The sequence below is a fragment of the Crocodylus siamensis genome, chromosome 14, assembly GCF_052110815.1.
Source record: "Crocodylus siamensis isolate JL-2025a chromosome 14, ASM5211081v1, whole genome shotgun sequence".
NCBI lineage: Eukaryota > Metazoa > Chordata > Crocodylia > Crocodylidae > Crocodylus > Crocodylus siamensis.
The window spans coordinates 18,081,288-18,108,999 of NC_143408.1; the positions used below are offsets into that span (position 1 = coordinate 18,081,288).

A 27,712-nucleotide genomic window follows, 5' to 3' on the forward strand; every position below is an offset into this window, starting at 1 on the left:
AGCTTTGAGAGCTCTAAATTAGTATTCCCAGCATCAGTCATCCCACAGTTGTTTCTAAGACACCAAAGAGATGTTTCTGAATTCAAACCCGTCTCTGATTTCCCAGTAGCACAGTTAAATAGTGCATTACCCTACAGTCGCCATGTTACAAGAACCAAATCTGACTCTTAAAAATACTTTGCATTATTTTAGGATTTCAGAGCAACGGGGTGGCATTCTATTAATCTAGGGAACTTTCACGCTCGTGTCAAAGGAAAAGCATGGTAGGTTTTTGCAAACTTATAAGTGAACACATTAGGAAATTCAGTGTGTGCATGCCTATGTGTTATATGTTCCTTGTAATTTGTGGAACCCCCCCGCACTCCCTAGCTTTTGGAATAGCAAGCGTGCGCTTCCCTTGCTGCTCTCTGGTCTAGACTACCTCCCTCAGCTTTTCCCTCTGGCACTATAGTTTTATCTGTGCACGGTATGTATAAATGTAGTAGGTGCTGGGTGTATGAGCCCCCACTTACATGGTTGGAACTACTTGGTCCTTTAGTGGTTGCTGCTGGAACTTGTCCCATTGCCGGCTGGTGGTCTCCTGGCCTCTGAGATAAAACTGCTTGGCTGGCTGTTAGAGTGCGCTGAGTTGTGGTGACAATAATGTCTGCCTGTGTGGTGGGTTCAACACCAGCAAGCTGACCGGCTGTTCCATGACCTGCTGTGGTTGCTGGTGTCTGGATAGCTGTAACATATGTCATTGTAGCCATAGTGATATTCTCTCCAGTTACAGAAGAAACCTGAAATCTGTCTTCAGCTGTGCAGCTAGGGATGTGGTTTTTGTCCACAGGTATGCAGGTACGCAGATGGGACTTGTCTGTAGGCACATCTGCTGCAGATGGTTCCTGGTCAAGTAGTATACCTAAATGGGGGCGAACATGGTCCCGATCCCTGAGCTGGGAGGGGAAGTGATCCTTGTCCCCTATTACAGTATGGAAGGCAAAGTGGTCCTGCTCTGTGTCTTTGCCACCAGGTGCATCCCCAGGCATGCTGGTATGGAGGTGTGAGTGGTGGTCTTGGTTTCCAGGTGTGCCTGAATGCAAATGGTTGTGATCCCCAGGTGTGCCACTACTGTGGAGATCCTTGTCTACTGGTGCCCCATTCTGGAAGCAATCTCCAGATGCACCAGTCTGGAAGTGGAGCCTGTTCTCAGCCACACCAGTGTAAAGATGCAGCTTGTCCGGGGCAGCACCAGCACAGAGGTGGAGCTTTTCTAGAGCTGTACCAGTTTCAGTCTCTCCGTAATTTGCACAGTCAGAATGAGCCTCCCCTGGCTTCTTCTGGGACTGAGCAGAAGCCTGCTGTGCAGACTCCGCTAACGCTAGGGCTAGCATACGCGCTGCATTTTTTGGAGGAGGAGGAGGGATCAGAGACACAGAACTGACAGGAACAGGATCCTGAGGGGAGTCGAGGACAACTGCTCCTGAAATGGGAGACAAAATTCAGAGAGAGAGAGGGAGGAGGGGCAAGGAAGGAATGGGGCAGGGGGGAGGTGGGGAGAGAGAGAGAGAAATGGATGAATCCCAGCAAGGACAGCAGCCCTTTAACCATCATTATAAAAACAAATGCTTTCCACACTTCGTAGCACGTGAATGAGTTAAGTAAAACACTATGAATATGGACGCATGGACAGCAATTAAGCAGCATTCAAGTTGGAGCAATTTTGCTGTATTTGCTATATTCCCAGCTTGTCCAGCTTGCCCAGTTTGTCCACATGTAACTGTTAGAACTTAACAGCTGTTGAGCAGTTCTGAGCCCCTGCAACCCCCCTTGAAAATGGCTCCAAATGCACATGTATCCATATCCGTAATCTATTGCACATAGAAATGCTGCAAGAAAACAAGATCCTCTAAAGGACTCTCTTATATTTCAACAGTTAGGAAGCACGTATTGCACAGAACGTGACCCTTATACTTTTTGCCCCAAAAGCTTGTGTTTTAAATGCATCTTGGGCCTAGGCCTATGACACGTCCTTGCAAAATATTTAAGTCGTATTCAAGAGGTGTGTGATGTCGGGGAAGGCAGAAAGATTTCTAGTAAGGACTTTGTAATTTGCACCACCCCAAAGAGGGCCTGGGGCCAAAATTTGGCAGGCGTTCCTCTCTCCTAAAGGGCAGGCAGAGAAGTCTGAGAGCAAGTCCCGCTGGAACATAAAGGAAGAAAGGAGGAGAGGTCACTGTACCTGGCTGAGTGTGTCCTGAGGGTGCAGTCTTATTCTGACTGACTGGCATTGGTTTTGCCCCTTCATCTGGCAACTCTGGTTTGCCAGCAGCCACTTGGGTGTGTACCTCTGGATGGCATCCTTCATTTGCTCCCATCTCGCTGGCTTTCAGTGGCAAGGATATCTGGGTTGGAGACCTGTTGGTGGCTTCATTGATACTGATCCCCTTGCTCCAGTTTGGCGAAGTGGTATTCCCTGCTGTGTGGGGCACCCCTCCAATCACTTCTGACACCCGGTTGGGCAGTGTAAATGAGACTGGCTCCGATATAGTCAGCGGTGGAGACTTGAGTGGCTTTCGCCCCAGTTTAGGTGAGAAAGCATGGACAACTTTCTCAGAGAATGAGAGAGGCTTACAGGCCTTCTCCTCAGTTGGGCTCATGTCCAGCGTGAAGAAGGGGCTCATCTTCTCTTGGAGCGGGGAGACTGGTTCAGAGCTTGTGGCGCTGCCAGGGGTCTGAGATTGACTGCCAGACTCCAAATCCCTCTTCCCTGCGCTTGGCTTGTCTTTGCTGATGCCCACTGACTCCAGCATGGAAGTACTGCTATCCAGGCACTCAGACTCTGCCTGGGGCGGGCTACACTGAAAAGACATGGGGTCAAAATCCAGGCTGGCTACTCCAATCTCTGGTGGGCTCAGGTCAACGTCTTCAGCAGATCGAGGAGAGATGAGGGCAGGAACATGAATCAGCCCCTCATCCCCATCACTCTCATCATGGGGCAAATTATCATAGGAATTGCAGCGGTTCATGTTTCCCAGGAGTTCCCCGTTAAAGGAAGCAGACAACGCATCACTGCTGGATCGGGGTCTTCTGGGCCGGAACAGCTTGGATTCACCTAGCCATAAATAGGTACAGAAGCATTAACAGCACTAGATAAAAGTGCAAGAGACAGCTACTTGCTAGCTAGTTCTCTCGATCTGTTTTAAAACAATGGGCAGAGTAATAGAGATAGTAGCAATAAGCCAGTTAAGTTAACTCGGTTTAAAGGATTTGGCACCTCTTTTCTTTTAGCACTTGATTTGAATGCATCAACATTAAACTAAGGTCTGTTTCTGGATCAAGTTGTTTTTAAAGCAGTTTATTCTGAAATGACCTAATTGCAAATGTGCCCAGGTCCCAGCATGGTCTAGAGCAGAAAAATAATGCTTCTTTGGAGAATTCCCTCTCCTTCCAGTGCCCCTTTTAGGCACAGAAAGCAGGCAGGGGCCGAGGAAGTGAATGTTAGCATGTGCAGATCTGATCAGAAATGCTGGATAAGGGGAAACAGGATGTGTTTATTTCATTTTATTTGAGATCTGAGGAGTTAAAAAAAGATCCTGAAGTGCACTGGCCTGGTATCCAGACAGCAGCAGCAAGCAATTGTAAACCACTACTCCTTTATCAGTTACTTAAAAAGCATCACGGCTCTTAATTTTGGAGAACAGTTAAGGTTACACTGAGTTTTGCATTTAATGCATGTGACCATATTTCACTGCCCAGACCCCTGCTTTTAGTCAGCTCTTTCCTAACAGAAGAGATTTGGAGAGGTCACCCTGTTTTTCCTTCATCAAATGCTTTCATTGGATAGTGACGGGCAGCATTATAGAAACCCTTATGTTGTAATTCTTTTTAACTCAGTTTAATCCTATTCAATTTGTGCTCTATAAAGACCAGAAAAGAATGCAACATGCAGACCTTACATGCAGAAACATATTAAGTTGTTTCTTGTGTCTGTTTTATAGTCAGTCTATGCATCCTGGATGGTACATACTGCTTTTTTCCTCATTTTGAAAACCAAATCCAGTGAGTATTTCCCTAGATTGTATAAAGTTGCTTTACTCCCTTTGCTATTCCACCCTCTAAAATAACTGGTTTTTTGTTGGGTTTTTTTTTTTAACATACAGCATGTCTAAGGCTTTTCCCACATTTTTCTTATGCGTTTAAATCACCTATAAAAAGTAACTCGGTCCAACCTACACCTGCTGAGCTTTGGTTTGCCTGCAATGGGTTTATTCTCATGCCTTTTAGTGTTGTATTGAAATCCAAGGAGAAAGCAACCTGGATTTAACACGATCTCTTGTCAGCTAGGTGCTCTGATTTATTATGCAGTTGTACTAGCTCCTTGTACAAAGTGTATGACCAAAGCTTGGTTCCCTTGTGCTATAAAGCAATGCCAACATCCACCAGTGATGTCTGGCAACATCTGCAGTGCTAAGTTGCCGATAGTTAAAACTACGCGTGCAAAAAAGGAACAGGATATTGGAGAAATAATATTAATTAATAAATCGCTGAAATATAATCAGAAAAGAATTAGCAGAACAAGGGGCAACCTGTTTGGCAATAGGATGCCTGGGGAATGCTCACTCTCTAAAAGAATTGTAGCGGAGAAGCCGCAGCACTTATTTGTAGGAATTCCCATCTATGTTACCAAGTGCCAAGAATATTAATAGTCTCACATAGGTGTGTGTCCCTGCTGCCTTGGTTTAATTACCCCACCCTCAGAAAACAACTGTATTTCCATCTTACCATCAACAGCATGCAGAGACGTGAGAGACTCCTCACTTTTAGCCGAGCGGAGAGTTCCACTGTCTCCTCTTCCCCCTGAAGAACCAAAATCGAGACTGAGAAGTTGTCTGCAGTCTGCCACGTGCTCCCAGAATGAGGACACAAATGGGCTCATGGCATCGGTACCATGCTCTTCATAACATTTGGCTTTTCTAACATCCTCCAGCCACAGAGAGAAGTGGCATCCAGCATCATGCTGCCACTGCCTCAGGCTACTGGGCAAGAGAACTTTATAAGCGCTCAGCACCTACTGAGATTAGTCTTTAGCATCTACATCCCAGACAGAGAAAATGAGATACCAGACAAGAGATGCTAACTGTCAGAAGGGCAGGCGTGCGCTGATGAGTACCTTAACCACAGCTCCTTCCTAGCTGAAAAAAATACCAATACCTCCAAGGATCTCTGGTGTAGATGAGGACCCTTACCTCTGTCCCCTGTCCTCCAGCAGTCTCAGAGGAGCCTCCTTTACTTCCCTCAATCCAAAGGATGCCTCTGCCATTATTATATGAATATTACAGCTTCTCTGTGATGCTAGCCTGACATAAAACTAGTTTGTAGCAGAGAAGATCCCGGGCCATACATTTTAAGAGTTCTGAATAAGCATTAACTATAGGCTCAAGGCTTTGGGGAAGTTTGGTATTTTTGAGTCCACCTTGTCATGCCATTGGTCCAAGGTCATATTGGGACTCTTGTCCCTTGTCTCAAACTTCATTTTGTATTAGGAAAAAAAAAAATCAATGTCACAGTCTCCAGGAAATCTGAGTTGGTCTTTTTTTGAAATGTTAATTTAGGAGGATCTGGACAGAAATGCTCACAAACCTCTCTCATGTAGTTCTTTTGCAAAAGATAGGAATATTCCTAAGGTTGTAATATATATAGAAATATGCATGGTGTGTCTACAGGGAGAAGCTGACTGGCACTGCTCTACCATCCCTGTGTGGACATTCATTGTGTACTAAAGATACCCATTTCCACTTCAGGTTGTACCAGTAAAAGCTGAACCTGCAAACAGCATCCTAACTCAGCAGTGAATCTCTATAGGGGCAGAGTTATGAGGTACAGGTAAAACAGCAATGCCAGTACAGTTTCTTGGGTAGAAAAACCTTTGACAGTCAGCCCTGCATGTTGTGAGTTAACAAGAGTGTAGCTGTTTTGCTATTTTTGTAATGCAACAGCCCTGGATGGGGACTGAACCTGCAGCCCCTGGCTTTAAAAGCATGACTGTGTGCTGAAGAGCCCACATCTGACTGCTGAAAGGCTCGGGCTTCAGTTCCTGGACTAAACGCTAGAGGGGGATAAAGCCATACTGCAAGCCCAGGTCAGGCTTTCGTGGGGGTCTCACCAGCCAGAGCGATGGCTTTCATCTCGGAGGGCTCACTTGGGTTGCGCTGCAGCTTGCGCTTGGACACAGAAGACGATTTGCCCAGGTTGAAGAAGGAGCGCCAGCTACCCACTGGGGACTTCTTCATCTTGTTGGGTGGTCTTTTTCTGGAGTGAGAGAATAGGGGGTGGGGGGAAGAAGGGTTTACATTCAGGGCACACGGCCAGCTGCTATATCCTAAATGTCAAGCCCCATTCCCTCAGAGCTGGGTGCTGGAACGAGGCTTAGCACATCTGACGTGGGCCTCTTTCAGCAGTGAAGGGCATTGGCACTCCCCTGCCTGGACAGGTGCAGCCTGGAGTTCATTAAACCTGACTGAGCTCCTGCCTAAAGGACTTGTTCTCTGCTTGCCTGCAGCAGAGCAATACACAAGGCCTGAATAAGAGTCCTCTCCTACAGGCAACTGTCTGTGCACTTCAACTTATGCAACTAGGCTTTGTTTTAACCATTCTGGACCTTTACAGAGGTAGGATTGTGGTTGACACCTAAGCACAAATGACTTAGTGTGCACATATCCATACCTAACGCAAGGACCTTGGCTTCATGGATTTAACTATGTCTTGAGTGGGGGGGAAAAAATTGCACAGCCAATTTACTGCAGCTGAATTTACCCCTCAGACATCTATGGATGTCTTGCTACATTCTCACAAGGACAGAACAGCCTGATTCCCAGTGGGACTGGGAGCTTGGCTATGATCCTGTATACATTGTTCAAATAAGCAATGCCCTCTAAGGTCACAGAATCATAGAAGTTGGGTCAGAAGAGACCTTGTAGATCTTCAGGTCCGACCCCCCGCCTAGGCAGGAGAAAAACTGGGCTCAGATGACTCCAGCCAGATAGGCATCAAGCCTCCTGTTAAAGACCCCCAGGGTAGGAGCCAGCACCACTTCCCTTGGAAGTTGGTTCCAGATCCTAGCCGCCCTGACCGTGAAGTAGTTCTTACGGATGTCTAATATAAACCTCTTCTCCAACAACTTGTGGCTGTTATTTCTTGTTATGCCAGGGGGCGCTCGGGGAAACAAGGTCTCTCCGAAACCCTTCTGGTCCCCCCTAGTGAGTTTATAGACTGTCACCAGGTCCCCCCTCGGCCTTCTCTTGTGAAGGCTGAACAGGTTCAGGTCCCATAGCCTCTCACTGTAGGGTCTGCCCTGTTGTCCCTGGATCATGCGAGTGGCCTCCTCTGACCCTCTCAATGTTGTCCACATCCCTCCTGAAGTGCGGCGCCCAGAACTGGATGCAGTACTCCAGCTGCGGCCTGACCAGCGCCGCATAGAGGGGGAGGATCACCTCCTTGGTCCTACCTGAGATGCATCTGTGGATGCACAACAAGGTGCGGTTAGCTCTGCCAACCATGACCTCGCATTGTCGGCCCGTGTTCATCTTGGAGTCAATAATGACTCCGAGATCCCTTTCTGCCTCCGTGCTCTCAAGAAGGGAGTTTCCCATCTTACAAGTGTGCTGCTGGTTACTACTACCCAAGTGCAGCACCTTGCACTTGTCAGTGTTGAACCGCATCCTGTTCTTGATAGTCCACCCCTGTAACCTATCCAGGTCTTGCTGCAGTCTTTCCCCCCCTACAAGCGTGCTCACCTCACCCCAAATTTTGGTATCTTCAGCGATTTTAAACAGGTTGCTTTTCACCCTGTCATCCAAATCACTGATAAAGAGATTGAACAGCATGCGCCCACTTCCCCCCAGGTTGAATATGACCCATCCACCACCACCCTCTGAGTACGACCCTTCAGCCAATCTGCAATCCATCTGACGGTGTAGGCATCAATGCCACAGTCGCCTAGTTTTTTAATGAGGATGGGGTGGGAGACGGTGTCAAAGGCCTTGCTGAAGTCCAGAAAGACTACATCCATGGTGACACCTGCATCCAATGCTTTTGTGGCTTGATCATAAAAGGCAATCAGGTTGGTCTGACATGACCTGCCCCTAATGAAACCGTGCTGGTTGACCTTGAGCATCATCCCTGAAGCCGGCCCATCACAGATGTGCTCCTCGATGGTCTTCTCAAAGACAGTTTCCCTAGGATTGAGATAAGACTGACGAGCCTATAGTTGCCCGGGTCCTCCCTTTTTTAAAGATAGGGACCACGTTGGCTATCTTCCAATCATCTGGCACCTGGCTCGAGCACCACGAGTGCTCATAAAGCCGTGCAAAGGGCCCTGCAATAACCCCTGCTAGCTCCTTCAAAACTCTGGGGTGGAGAGCATTTGGACCCACTGATGTGAACGCGTCCAGCCCCTCCAGAAGCTCTCTGACCCGGTCCTCCCAACCTAAGGTTTGGAAGCGTTCCCCTCGAGTCCATCTTGCATCACGGTGGGAAAGTCCTGGTCCTTGCACAAGAAGACGGAGGTGAAATCCCTGTGAGCTGAAAGCCAGCTGAAAGAAAACACCTTTACCTTTCAGCAGGGAAGTCTATGACCGTGTGGAATTTCCCCTGCAGAGCTGCAGGGCCTTCTCCTACTTCAATGTATTTACTGTCTGCCACAATAGGGGAGTTGATCTGGGCTTGTGTCCGTGCTTGGGCCTCCTCCAGCGTGAGCAGCTTGGTGGAGGGAGATGACACCAGCAGCGATTTGGGCCGTGATAAGGAGCTGTGACCTGCAAAGGCGAACCAGAGGCAAGGAAGAGGCTCAGGGAGGAGCAGCTGGAGGAAAAGCAAGACCCAGGGACTGGTGGTACCCCTTTTTCCTGGGACCCTGTAATCCTAAGGAAAACAAGAAAAGACCAACCCTGCTCCCAGCTGTGTTCTAGGGGTGCGTGTGAACGAGTATAAAATGGCATAAATAATTGCTTTGGCCTCAAATAATATAAAACCAGAAGTCTAATCTGGTTCAATACAAAAAGCCTATAGGGCTTAAACATAACCATTCTATTGCATATTTTTGCTTACCCACCTCTGCACCCTAAACACAAGTTATTTGTAATTATCCTATGGGATGGCTCAAAACCCTACACATGTCATTTCAGTAACTACCAGCTATAGTGGCCTGCACTCCTAGTCTATCATGAAATGAGGGATGGCTAATCTAGGCATTGCAACAGGAGCCAGTTCTATTTTACAATCATGGTTGCCTGCTTGAATCAATACTAAAAGGCCTGTTGGTAGCGATGAAATGAAGAAGCCTGACTGTTTCTCTCTTCTCCTTTTTTTTGGAAGTTGCAAGCAAGCTGACCACTTTTTATGTCACTGTTCCTTACAGATCTGTAGTTCTTAACTTGGGGTTGCAATAGTTGTTAACCCCACAAATCTTCCAAGTCTGCAATTATCCAATATTTTCTTAAACAAGAGGACAGGCCTTTTGCTGCCCCTCAGCTGCTCTTGTGTCTATGAACTACATAAATAACTTGTGTATTTTTGTACTTTGCACTCCCTTTACATTGTGGAAAAAATAGCAGTAAAGCAAGCTTTTGTCTGTAAAAAAATTGAAGATTTTCAGTAAAATGTTTTTGGGTTGGCAATCCTGCCACCCTGGGATGAGAGAAAGACAGTTACTGAAGAGAAGCAGAGAGGCAGTAAATCCCTGCCCCGTTAACTGTGGCCTGGAGACTAATGACTCTGTCCGCCAGGTTACAACTGGAAAAAAAATTGGGAAATCCTGCTGCAGATGAAACTTAGAGCAGAGTTTAAGTATCTAAACATGCACGCACAGTTATAACCACCCCCTCCTCTGGAGTCTGAACTCGGAAATGCTAATAGGACAGTCCCCCATCAGCTTCACTGATGTTGCTCAGCAAGAGGAATCAGTACCGGCAGTAACACAACCCTGGAGAAATTGTGCACATGCCCTTGTCTGCAGTGGCCTTTGAGTCCAATGTAAATGCTTTTCTGTGCTGCCAACCATCCAGTCTAGTGCAAGGATTGTACCAAATTCCAGAAATCTTGTCCCAACCCAGGCTGATCTTCAGTGGCCATTCACACCATGTTAGAAATGGTCTCAGCTGGAGTTGTTCAGATCAAGTTTGGGAACCATGGTTGAGCTCACATCAGAGGCCAATGGAGACCTTGCACCAATACATTTCCTTTTCCTTCACCCATCGCCTCCAGAGAGATGCACGTGGAACACCGGCAAGGATGCCGTGTGCTTCCCTGAGCGCTGCTGATACCCTGCAACAAGCCCCCACCCGCTGCTCAGCATTGAGGCACTCCCTGAGAATGACCAGCAAATTAAACAACTGCCTGCATTAACACACTCCATTCTGAATCAGGAACAGGCGAAGAATTCGGGCCAACTAATTATCTTCCCCCCAGCAGAAAACCCCCTGGAGTGAGTGCAATTAATATGGAAAGATGAGCCAGTCTCAGGCCAGAAACATGCATGTATTGCTCAAGCTGGGCTCTTAGTACAGCTGAGCAAAGCACTCGCTTCTATTGTTTTAGAAGGGAACAAACTTAACAAAGCTGGACTGACAGTAGATTTGCTAACCTGAAGTAAAGGAAGCCAAGGCAGAGAAATACACCGGGGAACAAGCTGGCTACTCACGCTTGCAACTGCTCACCAAGCACTAACTGCTCACCATGCACCCTTTTGTACTAAGGGTGAGATATAGTAAACCAGCTAGTTGATAATTAATGCCTCTTAAAACAATGTGTATTGTTCACAGTGATCTAACATATGGAGAAAAATTCATCCCTGGTATAACTTGGTGGAGCTGTGGGAGGAGTGAGATTAGCCTGTATAACAAACCATGGCCAAACAAATAGGTAATGCTTCAATTATCCCAATGACTTGTGCAATATGCTGCAGTTCATTGCTAATCCCTCCTTGCCAGTGAATGCTTCACAGCCCCATCCTACAGATGCAGACATTGCTCATACACTAGAACTGGCACTAGCTACGTGACAAACATGGAAGTGGCTGTGAAGCTTACAACTGAGAGCCATACTAATGAATTCCTGAAAGGCATGTGGAAAATGTACACGTCAACTACTCTGGTAGTTGAACAACTAAAATGCTTCCTATGAAGCAGGGCCAAAAACTTCAGTGTTTTGGTGTCTGAAGTTGGGCACCTAAGAAATTATTAGAAGTGTTGAGCACTGACACTGGCTGCTAAAGTCAGTGGGAGTTGTGGATCCTCTATAGGTCAGTCCACCTTTTTTCAGCTGCCGTGTTTTCAGCACTTAGAAAATGCTGGTTGTAATGACAGGTGTATGCACCCCAGTATACCAGTCTGTACTGCAAAAGCACCTTGAGTAGATGAGCTTCTAGGAGAAACTGCTCCATTAAAACTATCCTCAAACATGAACACATCCCTTTCATAAGCAAAGAGGTCTAACTATCAGGATCGAGAAACAATTGCGAGTCGCAGGAAGAGAGATAGAAGCAGTTGCTCTGGCCAAGTCATGAGGTCCAGTCCTACCATTGTGTGGAGTTCCCTCAATTACCTAATGGTCACTGGAAGAAGGTGCCCAGGCATCCCTCAAATCAAGCTATAATGACCAACCCAAGGCGCTCGAGTCTGAAAACTTGGGTCTGCGCTTTCACTGTATAACACAATTCCAAATTTCCTTTGCTCCCGGAGAGGGAAGAGTTTTCACTTGAACTCTGCCATTAATTGGTGTCGAGTGGAAACCATGGAGGAAGACACGCACCTGCCCCATCTCGTATGACTGAGCTGAGTTTGGAACTGAAGAGGACATCTACATGATTCAGGATGAACTCCACAACCACCGACTGGATTCGCACCTCCATGAAGGCAGCTGTTCCACTGAAGCAGGCAGACTCGATCTGCTTTGACCTTGGAAAGGAAGACAAGGTGAACATAATATTAGCAAACGCAGAAAGCACATAAATCATCTCAGCTGCTGTTGGGCTACAGCACACAGTGGTTTGGGCAGTTAAGACTTTAGCTACACATATAGGCCAGGCTATGCATTTGGCCCATCCAGCATTTTAAATTAGTTGTATCAGAGAAATGAGCCCTTCGCAGTGCTGTACAAATGAGCAGGATGAGTTTGTGGTTGGGAAGACTCCTACTAAGTTAGCGAGAACAAGATGCGAGCCTGAAATGGTGTTGGGGATGGCAAGAGGGGAGCACCTGTTGCAGCTACAGAGACTGAAGAGAGCGCTAAGCCCGCACAAGAAGATGCCAGTGTGTAAGCACGATCAGGCTCCTTCCTTCCATTTGAGGGAGCGGATGCATTCATTTTAAAAGGCAGCTTCATTAAAAGTTCACTGTGGCCTTTTTAATGAGCTAGAAACTTCTCCAACTAGTACTGCTCAGCAAGTCCCCCTCCAGTCCCCCCTTACCCTGCACTGCAGTTCAAGAGGCCACACAAGCAAGAGAACTTTTTTTTTTTCTCATCACTTGTGGGAAGACAAAATTACCAGAAAAAAGAAGCCTGCTTACACTCATTAACTGCACACGAGGAAATCAATGACTCATTTCTCACCCTGGTAACAAAGCAGGCTAGAAACTAATACCACAAAATGAGAGTGCGGCAATTTGCTTTCAAACGATGAAAGTTAGAACTACAATGTTAGTCATAGCCAATTCTAGAGGACAGTGTTTATCCAAGACTATTTCCACACAGCTGATACCCACTAGCCAAAAGCATTTAAGTCAGACTATAGAGACTGATGCAATGAAAAGCTGGTTGGGTCATAGAATAGAAGAAGTTTTCCTGGATGACCCAAGGACACATTATTCACATCTTGCCAAAGGAGGGGAAAGATGTCTCAGGGGAAAAGTCTCTAGAAGCTGCTCAGGACGAGCCAAGCCGGGCAGTACAGATGGCTGTGGAAGCACAGTCCTTGCCCCCCCGGTCATGTGGCCGGAGAGATGCCCACAGTGCTGCAGACCAAGCTGGGGACATGGCCATCTTCCCAGGCAGCTGTGCTCCCCTTGCTCCTCCCCACCGCCTGGCCAGGGCTGACCACACAGCTGCACTGGGGGTGTCACAATCACTCCCAGCCTTTGTGGTGGCTCCACATGGGCGCTTGGGCACTTGGGTGGGTGCAACAGTGGCCAGGGACAGATATGAGCTAGAGGTTGGACCACCTGCCCGGGAAGCTGCGCTCCCCTCCCCACCTGCCTCTGCCTGCAGCAGTGCAGCTGAGTTGAGGTGCTGCGGGGCAGGGTGCCAAAATACAGTTTGCCCAGGACACCATTTTTCTAAGGCCAGTGCTGTATAAATAAGTCATTCTTTGGAAGCCAGTGGAGTTCTACTGGTGCAAAAGAACAAGCAGGTCCAAAGGGCCAGATCATGCCATCACAGGAACACAGGACTGGAAGGAGCCTGGTCGGTCACTAAGTCTGGTCCTTTGCACTCACAGGGGGAGTTGTGAGCAGCGACCGCCCGCAGGTGCTGCCAGCAGAGTCAGCAGCGCCTTTTTGCAGGGGTGCACCACCACACTCAGAGGGTGCACATGTACCCGTGTGCACCCCCTACACATCACCGATGTTTTGGGTGCTCGCAGTTGCCTGACTAGAGAACACCTCATTATGTTTGTTTAGCTCGTTTACAGCGTTTCATTTCAAGGAGTAGGTGCAATGTAAGGTTGAGTGTAAAAACGACAGGGGGCAGGGGGAAGGGGGAGGGAAGAGTTACTACCTTAGGAGGTTTGGTGCCCAGACAATCGCTAAGTTCTTGGTGTGCATATTCGTGATGGAGCAATAATCAGCTAGACGAGCCAAATGCCTCATTAGGAACTCCAGTGTCCTGGAAAATGAGAGATATGCAAAAATCTGTTAACAGATAGGCAACCGCTCAATACCAATTAGCTTGCCATGCTGCAATCTGAAGAACAGAAAACACACAGTTGATATGCATTTGTGTGGTAGTAAAAAAATAAAGGTGTCAGGAATGATGTGCACCAAGCAAGGCAAAAAAAATTGCCTTGGGCAGATATTTATGTCTGGGTCTCCTGATTGCCCAGCTGAAGGCAGAGAAAGGGCAAAAATACAGGCATATATGAGCAGTACAAAATGTAGCAGGCAGGTAAACAGAACTTGACCAGGGCCAAAACATCATCATCAGCAATCCCTTGAAGTCAAGGATGACTGTCTTCCATGATTACTTTATCCGTGAGTCCAAAGATGGCTGACGAGGCTGATCCAGGGTTGACAGACTCTTGCAACTCAGGCACGTGCGTCTGTGAGTGGTGGTTAGCTCTGGATTCTTGATCTGCGACACGCTGTTTCTACTGCTCCTGCTTTTGCATCTCCTGTTGTCATTGCAAGGTTCAAAGTACTTGCAGCAGACTGTTCCTCCATTTGGGGAGTCTCCCATGAGTCCGCTACCACAGCAGGCTGCAGAAGCTGCCCCTCGTTCTGCACATTTATCACTTGGCCACGTAACTATGAGGTTGTGCAACAGCAGCAGTAACTCACTTACACTCTATTTGACCTGGCAGGACCGGGGGCTGGCAAGTTTCTGCTGCGCTGTGACACTCATGGTAGGACTTCAGGAAGGGGCTAAGCACATTATCCTTTTGTAAGGTAGAAGATGTGTCAGATCTCCTCTGGTGAGATCCAACAGAGGAGCTCCTTTGCAAGTCCTGCCTTTAAACTACCACTGTAGGATTGTGTGCTCTTGTTTACAGGATGGGTGCCTACAGTTAGGTGTATATATATCTGAAGATACAAGGTCAAGCTTTCCCATTCAGTGACAAGCACCGACAGGCATGATAAATTTCTCACAATCAATAGTGGGTTCAGTCCTGCTTGGTGCTAGTGTGGAGGGTTGCATGCATAAGTGCAAGGTAGAGCAAATCAGTGGTGCAGGAGAAGCTGTTCTTGCATTAATGAGAATACTGATGAGCTGTCCCCCACTCCACGAGCAACAGCAGAAATGCTAGAGGAGCATGGCATCAATCTGGAGACGATCCTATGTCTCCCTAAAAAGCACTCCATGTCTCACTTTCTCACCCTGTGCCCTTATCAGCAAGGCAGTGGGCAGGCCAAAGCCTTTCAAGCTGCTACACCCAGGCAGTCTCTGCCCAGCACTGGAGCTTTCTAACCCCCAGGCCTGATTTCTGTTCTCACATGCAAAGAACAAGGCATTAGGCTATGAAGTCCACACCTACTGGAAATGAAAGGCACAAAATCCTCCACGGCTTGCGAAAGCCCCTCTCCAGCCCAGGCCGCCAAGCACCATGATTACAGCACAAGAACTCTCTCGTGGCCAACGATTATTAGAATAAAAAGGCACTTTCCTCCTTCCAAAAAGGCTGACTGCAGCAGTGCCAAGCCTCAGGAATGCTTCGAGGAAACCTGGAGTGAATCATCAGCTCTGCCCAATCCCCGCTAGAAGGAGCACTGGCTGCACAGTTATTCCATATGGATGGGAAAATCAGGCTCTCAGCCATTTTCCAACCAAGTTTGTGTCCCTTGTCAAGCCCTCTGCGCTGATAGCAAGCTGGATGAAGGCAAAGAGCAATTTCAGAAGCATCTGCTACAGCCACTTAAACAAGCTTGGGTGGGCTGGGAAAGCCAGAGTGCCCTTGGCTTCATGAGGACTCACTGCAGGACTGCAGAACTATCAAAAAGGCCAAGAGGCCCACTTGGCCAATGAGATGGTGCAAAAGGCACAGCCCAGTCGCTTACTGCACACTTGGACCATGCAAATGCTGAGCTGAATTTATTGCTCGACCAAGGGCATTTGAAGCCACGCAGAGGGACAGCTCAGTTATGCCAACTGCAGGGGATAGGACAGACCTGGGTCCTTGTGACGATATGGCCAGACGGTGGGTGGTCAAGTCTCCACCAGCCCAGGATAAAAACCACTAGTCAGGTGTCACAAACAGGCTACAGTGGACACTGGCAGGAATGGCACAGCCAAAGGCAATGCATGCACCTGTAACAGGCTCTGAGGCAAACGGCTCATGGCCCTGACAACCAGGGTGTTCTGCCAATGGTGCTAGTTAGAAACATCAGCTGCACAGAGTGCATTTCACACCGGCAGTACCGCACTGCTTGTTCTGCTCCATAACTTCACCTGCCCAGCTTAACCCTGGATCCTAGACTCTGCCCAGTAAGGCAAGCTGAAGGTCTGAACCTGCTGCTTGCTCCACTGCACTCACTCAGAAGTTTTTTCAAGAGAGTTAATTTATTACCTCCTCATTAGAAATACTCTGTGCAAAGTCCTGCCATCCACCTTAATGAAATCAGACACTGGTGCAGCCCCTTATGGCATGTTTTGTAGGAAACATCAGAGATGCTTTATGTATGGCATGTGTGTCTTATTACTGCTCTAATTAAAATAGAAGTCCACTTTACAGCTTTAAATCCTTCCAAGTGTGCTCAACCATATAATTTGATGCGTGCAGGAAGAATGCTGTTTCAGGAACCAGCTTTCTGTGTGTGTGTGTGGGGGGGGGGGGAAAGGGCAGTTGGAAAGCACACAAAAATGCCAGGTGTCCCTTTCAGCAACAGGTGTACGCTCCTTAAACTCAGCCACATCAGTCCTGACATCTAGCATAATGAGCTGTCATGTCAGCACATGCCGGTGGCCCCTCTGTTGTAGGACCGACAGCCCGGAGCATGGTGCAACCACACACACTAACCTGTAGTGAGGTGGAGGCAGTTGCTGGATGACATCGTGAATTTTAACCAGTCGTTCTTCATCTGTAGCAGCAGAAACAGCATCCTAAAACAATGTAATGAATCAGTAAGATTTTGACAAATGTGGACAGTGCACAGGGTTGTAGTATTAAGGGATTTCTTACCTAAACTGCTAGGCAGGGCCCAGCACTCTGGTATCCCTGTACCTCAGACACAGACTTAAGCGCAACCAGTGTTAAGACAGAGCTAGCCCAGGACCTGCAAGTTCTGCCCTGAGGGCACAGAAAGACCTTTTCTGCTGCTAGCCTGGTGGTACTAGCCATCATTATAGCCCTTAGATGTCTGAGATGCAAGGCCTCCCTGCAGCCAATTAGTACTGGTCATCTAGGGTTTGTACACCGGCACAGAGGTATTTAGATGCTAGGTCAAGGCGGATGCAAAACTGGAGCATTGTGTGTGGACACTGGAGTGCCTGGGAACAGCGCTGGGAACAGGCGAGGTTGGCTGGAAAATGCGTGTTTGTACTTACTGAGAACTTCTCATAGAGCTGATACGTGAGCAGGGGATTCGGGAGCTCCCGGAAGTAGAGCTTACACAGGGAGCCCACGCAATGGATATCTTGGATGTAAATATCTTTAGTCAAGTCGGGGATCTGCTCAGAGTCAAACTCGTGGCTGGAGACAAAAAAAGGAGATGGGTGCAGGGGGGTAGAAGGGAGCAAAGAAGCCCAAAACAAATTACAGTCGGAAGACGGTGAGGACATGATTTACAGGAAAAAATAAATGAGCAAGAGCCAAAGCCACAAGAGTCACGTTTATGCTGCTGCAAGCTCACATTTTTCTGAAATGAGATGCTTTCTTCTGAGGCATTTTCAGTTGGTTTTACAGCTGTCTGGCTAACCCAGAAATCAGTTTTCTGGTAACAGTGCAGACACCCTTCCCTAAGAGTCTTAAGGGTATAGTCTCAGTTCTAATGCAGATCGTTTACAGGGGCAGCTCTGACGATTCTGACTGGGAACCGCCTGGGTGAAACCCCCCCGGGACCAAAATGAAAGCTCAATCCCCCTTAAAATCTGAAAGCCTGGAAATCTAAATTAGAAGCAATGTTGGACACCAGACCCATCAGCAGCTGCTGTACATCAAAACTACTGTGTGCAGAAATTCCTTGGATGCAAGCTCGAGAGCCCGGCAAGCCTCTGCCGGCAGGAGGGAAGGGAGCCAGGAACCACATGAAGAAAATCCCCGCGCAGTCTCTTGGGTTTTCACATAGGGAGGGAAAGAGAGAAACCCAAAGCACAAACGTTTATGAAACAAAAACTGCACTGTGAGGGCCAGGGCTGGCAAGGCTTGCTCCCTGCTGGAATATGTGCATGGAAATTGATGTTTCAAATTAGCCAGGATAGATTTGCTGGGCCTAGCGTGGCAAGTCAGGCCACTGGGAGCAGTGAGAACATGACTGCTGCATCCGAAGCCTTGTCTCCTCATGAGACTCTTCAAGCTGTGAATCCAGGCTGCTCCCAAGCTCAACGGATAGTCCTACCCATGCCACAACCCTGGCTGGTCTCTTACCCAGCTACATCACCCCTCTGCTTTGTAGGAGAAGTGGATGGCAATGCGTGCTCAGTGCTACCGCACATTTCTAGGGCCTGCCTGAAACGTCAGGTCCTCACTGTGCTGCACAGTGGAACCATCTTGTACCCACGTCCTTACACCAGTGACACTCGGACCTCGGCTCTGGAGCCGCACGTGGCTCTTCCACTGATCAGCTGCAGAAAACATTATCAAAGTTTATTGTTTCCTTGCTGTGTGCACTGGGTCCGTCTCCTGCAGTCATGGATAAACCAACCCAAGTGCCAGCACTAAGGCAACCCGTGTAGCTCCATACTGCACATGGTGTCTTGCTTATGAGTTGCAGTGTCTACCACAACCCAGCCAGAGAGGTGTGTGTGTATTGTTGTGGCTTCTCTGGTTAATGCTGACTGCATGATGTGGTCCCTGAGCCAGCCAGCCCTGACTGTAATATCAGGCCTATGCCCCGTGGAAAAGCTTTCCTGGGAAAAGCAGGTACATTCAGGTACAGGCTTAGACACAAATGTATTTGTAGACAGTTTGAGTGATGTACCCTCCTACTGTGGTATCCAAAAGGTGCGCTACCCTCCCATGCCCCAGCTGCTTGGATTGTTTTAGGAAAGTTGTTTCTGCGTCAGGAGGAGGCAGAAGGGGACTTTTCAGAACGAATGTCCAGAGTTAAGCATCTGATGATGAGCAGCTGAAAGGCAGCCCACCCCAGCTCTTCACCCTGAGGGAAAAGTGGGACGTGGAAATGAAGGGTTTCACTCCCCGCTGCCTGACTGATTCACTGCAGCCACAATCTTTAGCATTCGCTTTATCTGGCTCCCACAAGCATCTTTGACTCATCACTTACTTATATTTAGTACAGAAACTTATTCCCTGCTCCTGGATGCACAGGAGTAAGAGGGAGCTCAGAAAGGAGCGTGTTGTTCCTGCCAGCTTGGGAGAGAGAAAACTTTGAGCAAGAGCCTTCATGGGCAATTAAATGATCTGTGGGACAAAGCTCACTCTGCTCCTGGTAATGCACTATGCTCCCCAATAGCCAAATCCTGAGCCCTAATCCCAACATCAACTAAGCAGGATCAATGCACAGGGGAGGATGTGGGGTGTCTTCATGAGATCACCGCACCCAAGCAGACTGGATCTGCTGGCTTTTTCTTTTCCAAGGGGATGTGCAGGAGTGGTAGCCACACAGGATAGGAGGGAGTGGTTCTTTAGCCCCTAACTATGGAGAAGCTCTGTGTATAACCAAGCCACTGAGATGATACCATCTTAGGTTAGGTATTAGGAAGAATTTTCTCACTAGGAGGGTAGTAAACTACTGGAACAGGTTACCCAGAAAGGTTGTGCAATCTCTATCCTCGGAGGTTTTTAAGATACGGCTAGAGAAAGCTTTGGCTGGGATGATCTAGTTGGGGCTGGTTCTGCTTTGAGCAGGGGGTTGGGCTAGATGTGACCTCCTAAAGTGTCTTCCCACCCTAATTTTCTGTGCTTCTATGGATATGGTGGGTGGAGGACTCAGCCTAATATCTGTATGAGTACTTCCCTCCTCCCCTGAAAGAGACGCCAGAAAAAATGCTTGATCTCTTTGATTTCCTTGACCTTTGTCAGGGGTGGCTCCAAGTTGAGCGGGGGGCTGGACAGGACGTGACCTGAAGGCCCTGCCACCTGACTCTGCTATAATTCTGTGATCGATTTAAATTCCTGTAAAAGCTACATTTCTCTGCCCACTTCCACTGAATGTTAATAGCTCTCTGCTATTTCTTCTAGATGCTAGGAAGAATGTTACTCGCAAATAAAATCTACTTGATGGTAGCTCAAAAGCAAGGCCAGGCCTAGGATGCTGGAGTTGAGCATACCAGATTGTGGCAATGGTTTGATTTTGCCCATCAACCACATAAAAGGTCCTGCTGCACTGCCACTGAGACAGAACTGCTCTAAGAAATGCTAAGAAAAGCTCCTCGGTGAGAGAAATGCTCTAATGTCCTGAGTTACCAAAACCTAGATTTTCACAAGTTCATGTGCTTGATTATTAAAAACATGAATCTCATTAATCAAGAAATATCAGATCTGACTTTACAAACAGACCAATATGCTACTTCCAAGCTGGAGTCACAGCAGCATGTCCTGTACTAATTTGAGTACACTAACAGTGACTAGCATGAAATATCAGAACAGTCTTCATATTGTATCCTACTCATCCTTCTCTTCTTCCTATCATCTCAGAAAACTCGACAGTTGAGTCTTTCTCTAAATAAGCAAGGTGATCCTTGTGGGCTGTTTGGGGAGTTGTCTAATGAAAACATTAAGGTAAAAACACTGCTTTGGAAAACACCAAGGGAAAATTTTAGAGAAGAACAAAACAGGTTGGGATGGTGCGGAACTGGACCTCCCTGATCAGCCCTGCAGTATAGCAACATGCCCAGCTGTGAGTTAATGCCCAAAAAGCCGAGAGCAACAAGGTGACATTCACTCTCCTGCATCGGAGATTTACAACATAGCACCCCTAGGCCACAAACCAATAAAGAGAATAAGATTGAAATCTATCCTGGAGCCCTCCATTTCTCCAGTCCCAGGGGACTTTTCTTGTTCCAATGACCAACATTAAGTCCCTATAAAATAAGACTTCGCTTCTCTTCTTTCAGACAGCTGGGATATTAAAGACTCCAGAACAGCAACCACCGCCGCCCACGACTGCCGTGAGGCTGCTGGACCTGTCAGTTCCCCAAGACACCCAGAGCCTGTAAGCACTGAACGCGTGAGATTCTGAATCCAAAACATTTAAATTAGCATGTGCTTCATTCATTAACTTAATCCAATACCAATCAATATGGCCTTACCGTAGTTTCTGGATGTTGGATGCAATCCCAGAGAGACGATAAATTCCATCCACAATGCCATGTTTCTCAATGAATTCAGTACAGCTTTTGAGGACCTGGGGGACTAAAGAAAAAGTGACAGTGTTTAGCTAACTATGCTACTGAGGTCTACTCCCAGGCTGTGTTGATGCCTTATCTCATAAGCTAAGCACAGAGCGTCTTAAAAGACAGGCCATGTCTTCAACTTATTCTGATCAACTCTGAGCAATCTGTATCGCCTCCTAGAAGAGCTGGGGAGAGCAGAGGATTAACTCCTGGAGGACAAACCATATGAGGAAAGACTAAGGGATTTGGGACTGTTCGGCCTGGGGATGAGAAGACTGAGGGAGGACTTGGTGGCCGTCTGTAAGTACATACCGAAACTGTTTACACCGCCGTGTAAAAATCCACAGTCGTCCACCCTGTGTTTTCTGCATTTCTGTGATTGGTAACTTGATCGGCAAATAGGTAGGGTATTAATTGACATAAACGCTTGACTGCCTGGAGAGCTTAGAGAGCTGCATGACTTGCCAGGCTCACAGACAACTGCAGGTGCACAGACAGCCCCAGATAAAGCAGGAGTGACAATGACATGTACAGTGATATTTAGCTGCGTCACCAACCAAGGGGACAGGCAAATGAACAAATTACAGCATGCGACCAGGGGGTGGGGATTTACTGTGCATCAGCCTCTCCAAGGTAACTCTTTGCATCTTGTTTCATCATGGGTTAAGCTGCTCCAGGTTAGCTCCCACTTGCTGTGGGAGGTAGGAGCAGGCACTTGGAGAATCACCAAGAAACGAAGCACAGTAAGCCCCTGCCCCCTGCTAACTTGCTATAATTGGTCCATTTGCCTGTACCCCACCTCCCTCCAGCTGGCTTCTCAACCCAACAGAGTTTCTGCTTTGTGATCTACCCACTCACCCAGGAGTGCAAGGAAAAAGCAGAGCTGATTCTCTTCAATAGGGATATAAGACTGGATCGAGCAAAGGCAAGCACACACGATTAAACCCTTCTGAGGCTCATCAGGTCCTCATGGAAAAGCTCAGTCCATGTGCACTGCTCAGCAGGTGAGTTCCCCTGCAACTGCCCCTGTGATAATCTAGATTTATTCTTACACTGGATGCCAAGTCTTATCAATTTGCCATGTGACAGATTCGGAATAGGTCATGTGGCAAATCCCCGTGCATCAAACAGCAAATGCCACCTGTCACTGCTCTTTCGAGCACCGTTGCACTCAGATGCTCTGTTCTGTTTGTGCCCCCAGCCTCTCTACTACATTCCTACCTCATACTAGGCGCAGAAGCAGATGAGCGACTAGGGGAAAAGGAGCAGGCATCCTAAATGGTGCCCCAGGAGTTAACTGGTGCATCTCCAACTAAGACACTAAGAGAGGGTTAAGAAAGAGAACAGTCTAGAATCTGATATTTTACCTTGCATATTTACCGTACCTCAAGCTGCTTTCTAATGCAAGATGCAGAGAGGGCTGGGTACATAGAGCCATTATTCACTAAGCAATAACTCACACCAAGCCTTGGAAACAACTCGCTGACGTGAGCTGGCCATCTCCTGCTCTCCCGGAGTGCCATGGGAGCCTCAACGTCCACTTACACTGCCAGTCAACACTGGCAGACAGACCTATGTTAGCACCCAGCCCAAGAACAGCAGCACAATGTGCCCAGAGTACTGAATTAAAGGATTAGTGTTAGAAATCAATCTGATGTGGCTGTCACGTGAACATTTACGCTTGGGGATACAACAGTTTTGCATTGCCAGGTGAATACATATTAGGCACCCCAGAGAAGCCTGCTAGCCCTAGCAAAAGTCAATCATTCAGAATGGCATACATGAAATGCTCCAGATCAGAACAGCCCCAAATTCAGGTTTTCAGATACTATAACCAGGTTTAAAACCAGGTTTTTCAGATAGTATAACCAGAGATTACACAAATTCAGGGAGGACAGATTCATCAGGGTCTATTAAACAGAACAATCAAAAAAGTGTCCTGTGACATTTCTAAAACCATCGTAGGATTGGTGATGCAAGGGAAGGTATGATGGGGGTGGATCACAGTAAACACAGCCCATTCATATACTCTCTGTCTCAAGCATCTACTGGGCTAGATGAACCATGGGTTTGACCCAGCAGAGCCAATCTTACGTTCCTAGTCTGAGAACATTTACAAGCAATATTTAGACCATGTTTCTTTACTTGATCAGACCTTTCAAGAGTTGTGTTGAATGATAAATCTTAAAACTTGGGTTGGGCTGGTACGGAGTTAAGAAAGGATGGAGCGCCAGCCTGAATCTATCACAGGGCTAGGAGAGCAAGGAAATGAGAAGGAAGCCAGGCTGTGGGGCAGAGGAGAACAGTACACTTTCTCTTCCTTTGGACGGCTAAAACAGGAAAATCTCTGGAGACTGTAATTAGCATCTGCGACCCAGGTTACTCCGTTGTGTCATTTATGTCTCTTGTGTTTCAACAAGACATTGTATTCCAACACCAGGGTCTACAAAGGAGCCATGGACGTCGCTTGGATCCCTTCTTGAAAGGACGAGATAGCAGCCAGTTTATAAGGTCCATAGTGCATGTTCACACCCCTCTCAAATTGCCCACAGCTTCCAAGCATCTCATCTTAAATTACTGTATTTACTCTAATCCAAGATGAGATTTTCTTCCCCCATCAGCTGAGGGGGGGAGGGGAAGCAGGTTTGACAGGACAGGCAATGGCTGAGCTTCAGCTTTTGTCTTGGGTTTGGGGCTGAAGTTGGAGCTGAGCCACTGCCTGCTCCAGACTGGAACAGCTCATCTGGCAGGGGAGGGAGCATGAGGGAAGGGGCCGGGGGCAGAGGGGGGAAGGGTCACTACCTAAAGGCACTTGTAGTTTAAAGTCTTCTTGGATTTAGGTAGATATGGTAAAGAAGAAAAGCTGTTATGACCGTGACTGGGGTGTAATCATTGCAGAGCTGTCCGAACCTGCACAGGGTCAAAGGCCTGAACCACCTTATCCATCCAAGCCAGGTGTTAGCTCAGATGCCAGCCATGAGCCTTTGCATGTCAGCATGTTAACAGTTGCCTTTGTATTATGAAGGAGAGCACAGCCCAGAAGTGTAAGATACGCTGCAAGTTACTCCTCATTCGGGGGCCACTCAGCATGCGTCTACACTGGTGTAAGTGTCTCTCCTTAAGGATTGCGGAGAGAGGAATGGGAGTGCAGAAGGGCATTGAATGGGAATTGGAAGTTGGGGGACGGCTGCTTGTGGTCTTCCTGTGCTTGAGCACCGTAGGCCCAGGAGAGTGCTGCACACTCTGCAGTCAGGGACAGGTGTAGAAGTGAACAGTGGTGGGACCAACTTCACGCCAGAAGTTTAGCAGAGCTATCAAGGTCAGGCTGGACTGCTGCCACAGATGGAAACTAGGGCGGCTGCAGCATGGAAGTCAGTGAGCATGGACTTGGGATTGACCTTGACACTGACCCCGTCAGTGTAGACACGGCCTCCGTGGAGAACATTTGGGAGACACCAGTGCTCATTTCCCACCAACCCTCACCTAGTTAAAAAGATGATGGGCCCAAACAGCCCACGGTCCTTTTAAGACCCTTTGACAAGCAACCTCAGTAAATTGCTGAAGCATATTTTGAGCATCCCCACAAACTGCCATCACTCTGGTGACTCATACAGGCAGGGCTCATTGTGGGTGCAGCTTGGAAGAGAACCATTTTTTCCTCCTTCGGTTTAACTCCTGCACAAAAATGTTTCCTCCTCTTCTATATTTGCACATAAAAAGCAGAACCAGGCTATCCCCTCAGTGGTACTGTGACCACCAGCTCAAACAGATCTTTGAAGCAAAGAAAGTCCTAGCAGGCTAACTCCCCTACCTTTGTCTATAAATTATAGGGTCCCTAATTTAAACTACTCCAGTAAAAAGTACCCGTTCTTGGACAGTTAGAAAGAGTTTCAGATGCAGCACAAATTCTGTCCATGTATTTCTGCTTTGGGGAATGATGCTATGTGTTATGTTAGTCCCTCGCTCGGGCAATCTGCATTTCCCTATCAGCTCTGTCATCTTTTTTCTGGATTCCCAATCCTAAACATTTACGAATAAAAGTCAATCTGTTCTTTGTTTCAATGGAAAATAAGGGTGCATGGCACTTCACAGACCCACTTAGGGCTATAGGACTGAAAAGCTTCCGACGCCAGAGTCAAGCCTCCCGCATTCACAATTGTCCACAAGTGCCCGCAAGTTGGCCCACTTCTAACCCCAGTTGCACAGCACAGCTACAAGCACCCGGTGAATAAAATACCCACAGTGTGCCACATGTAAAGGGAATGCAAAAACACACTAACTTTTCCCTCTCTCCCACAAACACCAAAAGAGGTCAGTACCTAAAGGCACTTGTAGTTTAAGAGCCCAGTCATTTACCCTTTAACTTACACAGACTATGCCTAGATGACAGACTTCTCTTAGCCTAGGCATGAATGAGTAGGGGCCAGCAATGACAGACAGAAGGGAGGGAGAGAAATCCTAAGACTGGAAAGGAAGCTTCTGCTACATCCTGCTGTGTTAGACTGGAAGCTCCTTGGGGCAAGGGCTCATTTTGTTCTGTTGGTACTCTGTCTAGGGCAGTGTGGGGCTACTCTCCAACTGGGGCCTTGAAGCACTACACCATACAAATAAATATAACTGCAATGGTGAGAAGCAGGGTAGCAAAGCGTTATTGGCAATGCCAAGGGGGAAAAAGTCTGGCAAAAGCAGTGGGGAGCAGGGCAGGGGGTGAGGCTGGAGATGGGTTCTGAGGAAGGGCCCCAGAGCCCGAGTTAACGATCCGGTGAGATTAGCACTGTGTAGTGAAGGAAATAAAATCATGAAAAACGCTTTCCTTTGCTTCACTGCCATCACATTCTCCTCCAGGGGATGCTGGCACCATTCGAGAAAGGGGAAAACATCCTCTGCAAGCTCTGCTCCTTCCTTCTCCTGCAAACAATGGCCAGAACACCTGCCTTGGCTGCCTAATTGAAGTACCATGTCAGAGGGATTAAACTCCACATGTTTCCAAGGCTTCAGGTTTCTGGGCTTATTTAGCAGTATAAACAAACAGTGTGGTGAGTTTGATATTTATGTCATAATTTTATCTGCATAATTTTATTTTATTTGCATCACGTCAAGGAAAAAGGGGAAAAAAGAATAGGATGTAGTCATAGTGATACGTTTACTGTGCTGGCTCATTAACCTAGGCACACCATGGGCAGTGATATTACAATTAAGATGAGGCAAAGCCTCACACTATGCCCCCCTTTGACACCAATACGTCCAATGGGTCCAGTCATGTAATAATTTCCTACCCAGGCTGCTATTCTGATCCAGTCTGTAGTGGAGGTGGGACATTAAAACATGCTGAACTGGGCTGGTGACTCGAACGCATTCGCCTGGGAGATATGGGACAGCTGCCTCATCACCTGGCCCCCCAGCCCAGCTATGCACACAGGTCCTTTGCTGGCAGGGTGACCTGAGGTTGCTACTAAGCAAGGTATTCAAGATATGTACAGGTGGGGTTTTTTGTTTCTTTCTTTTTAATATTCCTCCATTAATTCACAGGGCTTTCTCAGCCCCTGGGAACTGGACATATGAAGAGGGAAGCTGTTGGTACCCTCAAGATATAGGAAATTGTAGCAAAATTGCCTAGAGAACACTTGAGAACAGCTAGGCAGCTATCAGGCTATCATGACGACTGATGCCTTCCTTGGGCTCCTCCGTCTGTTGTAAGCATCTGCCTTTTGCCTGCTGCTTCAACCGTGAGCTCTTGGGGGATCTTTTTGTTCTGTTTGGTCCATGCTGGAGGTTTCTAGGTGGTATCATAAAACAAAAGTAATAATAAAAGGGTAACAGTTTGCATTGTTGGCATTATTCTCTTCCTCAGGACAATCACCTTCAGCCGCTGACCTCAGATAAAGCAGCTTCAAGAGTTCATTGAAGATTGCTAGATTTAATCAGTCACCTCTTTGGGAGACTCAGAGCACCGTGTGCGGCTCCTAGCTCAGGATCAGTCCCATCCCTCTCTCCCCTCGCTGCCTCAGGGGACGAAGTACAGGAGCTTGGGAATGTAGCAGAATTAATAAAGGAAACTTCAGCCTTTTTTTTTTTTTTTTTTTAATCACCATGGCAGCTAAAGGAATTTTTCAGCTCATTCTGCAACATCTTCCAGCTGGCTTGAAATGTTTACAGCACCTCCTACAGCTTGTTCATAGACCTGTGTTTATTCATTGAATGAAGGGGTTAATGCTTCCCATCCTGATGTAGTGTAAATTTTACTGTTCTCATTCTGAAAAGCATGTTACTTCATCTTGAAAAACAGGCCCTCCAATCTTGACTTTTCTCCTTTTAATCTTTCATTACGTTAGCAAACCTTTTTTTTGGTGGGGGGGGGGTACATTATTTAAATCAATTATTTGTTCAGTCTGGGGAATGTGGCCTCCCATCGAGTTCCCCTGAAGCAGTGTCATTTTCATAATATTACAGCAATAAGATGAACTACTACATAAACCAGGGCCTTTCTGGCTGGTTAATGGACCGCATCACACAGAAA

At 47.4% G+C, this 27,712-nt stretch overlaps 1 protein-coding gene across 7 annotated transcripts in view; it reads right to left on the minus strand.

Annotated features, from left to right (window-relative positions):
- The window catches only part of ARHGAP32 (Rho GTPase activating protein 32), a 450,132-nt gene that overhangs the window by 7,904 nt on the left and 414,516 nt on the right, over positions 1–27,712 (minus strand). For all 7 annotated transcript variants that reach the window (XM_090026884.1, XM_090026883.1, XM_090026889.1 and 4 more), the window contains 10 exons: positions 21,112–21,214; positions 17,230–17,374; positions 16,703–16,785; positions 13,750–13,857; positions 11,788–11,933; positions 8,594–8,795; positions 6,146–6,291; positions 4,765–4,839; positions 2,222–3,094; positions 513–1,462 (listed from right to left, as the gene is read on the minus strand). In XM_090026884.1, coding sequence (XP_089883010.1) covers positions 513–1,462; positions 2,222–3,094; positions 4,765–4,839; positions 6,146–6,291; positions 8,594–8,795; positions 11,788–11,933; positions 13,750–13,857; positions 16,703–16,785; positions 17,230–17,374; positions 21,112–21,214 — 2,831 coding nt within the window. The remainder of the gene's footprint in view (positions 1–512; positions 1,463–2,221; positions 3,095–4,764; positions 4,840–6,145; positions 6,292–8,593; positions 8,796–11,787; positions 11,934–13,749; positions 13,858–16,702; positions 16,786–17,229; positions 17,375–21,111; positions 21,215–27,712) is intronic.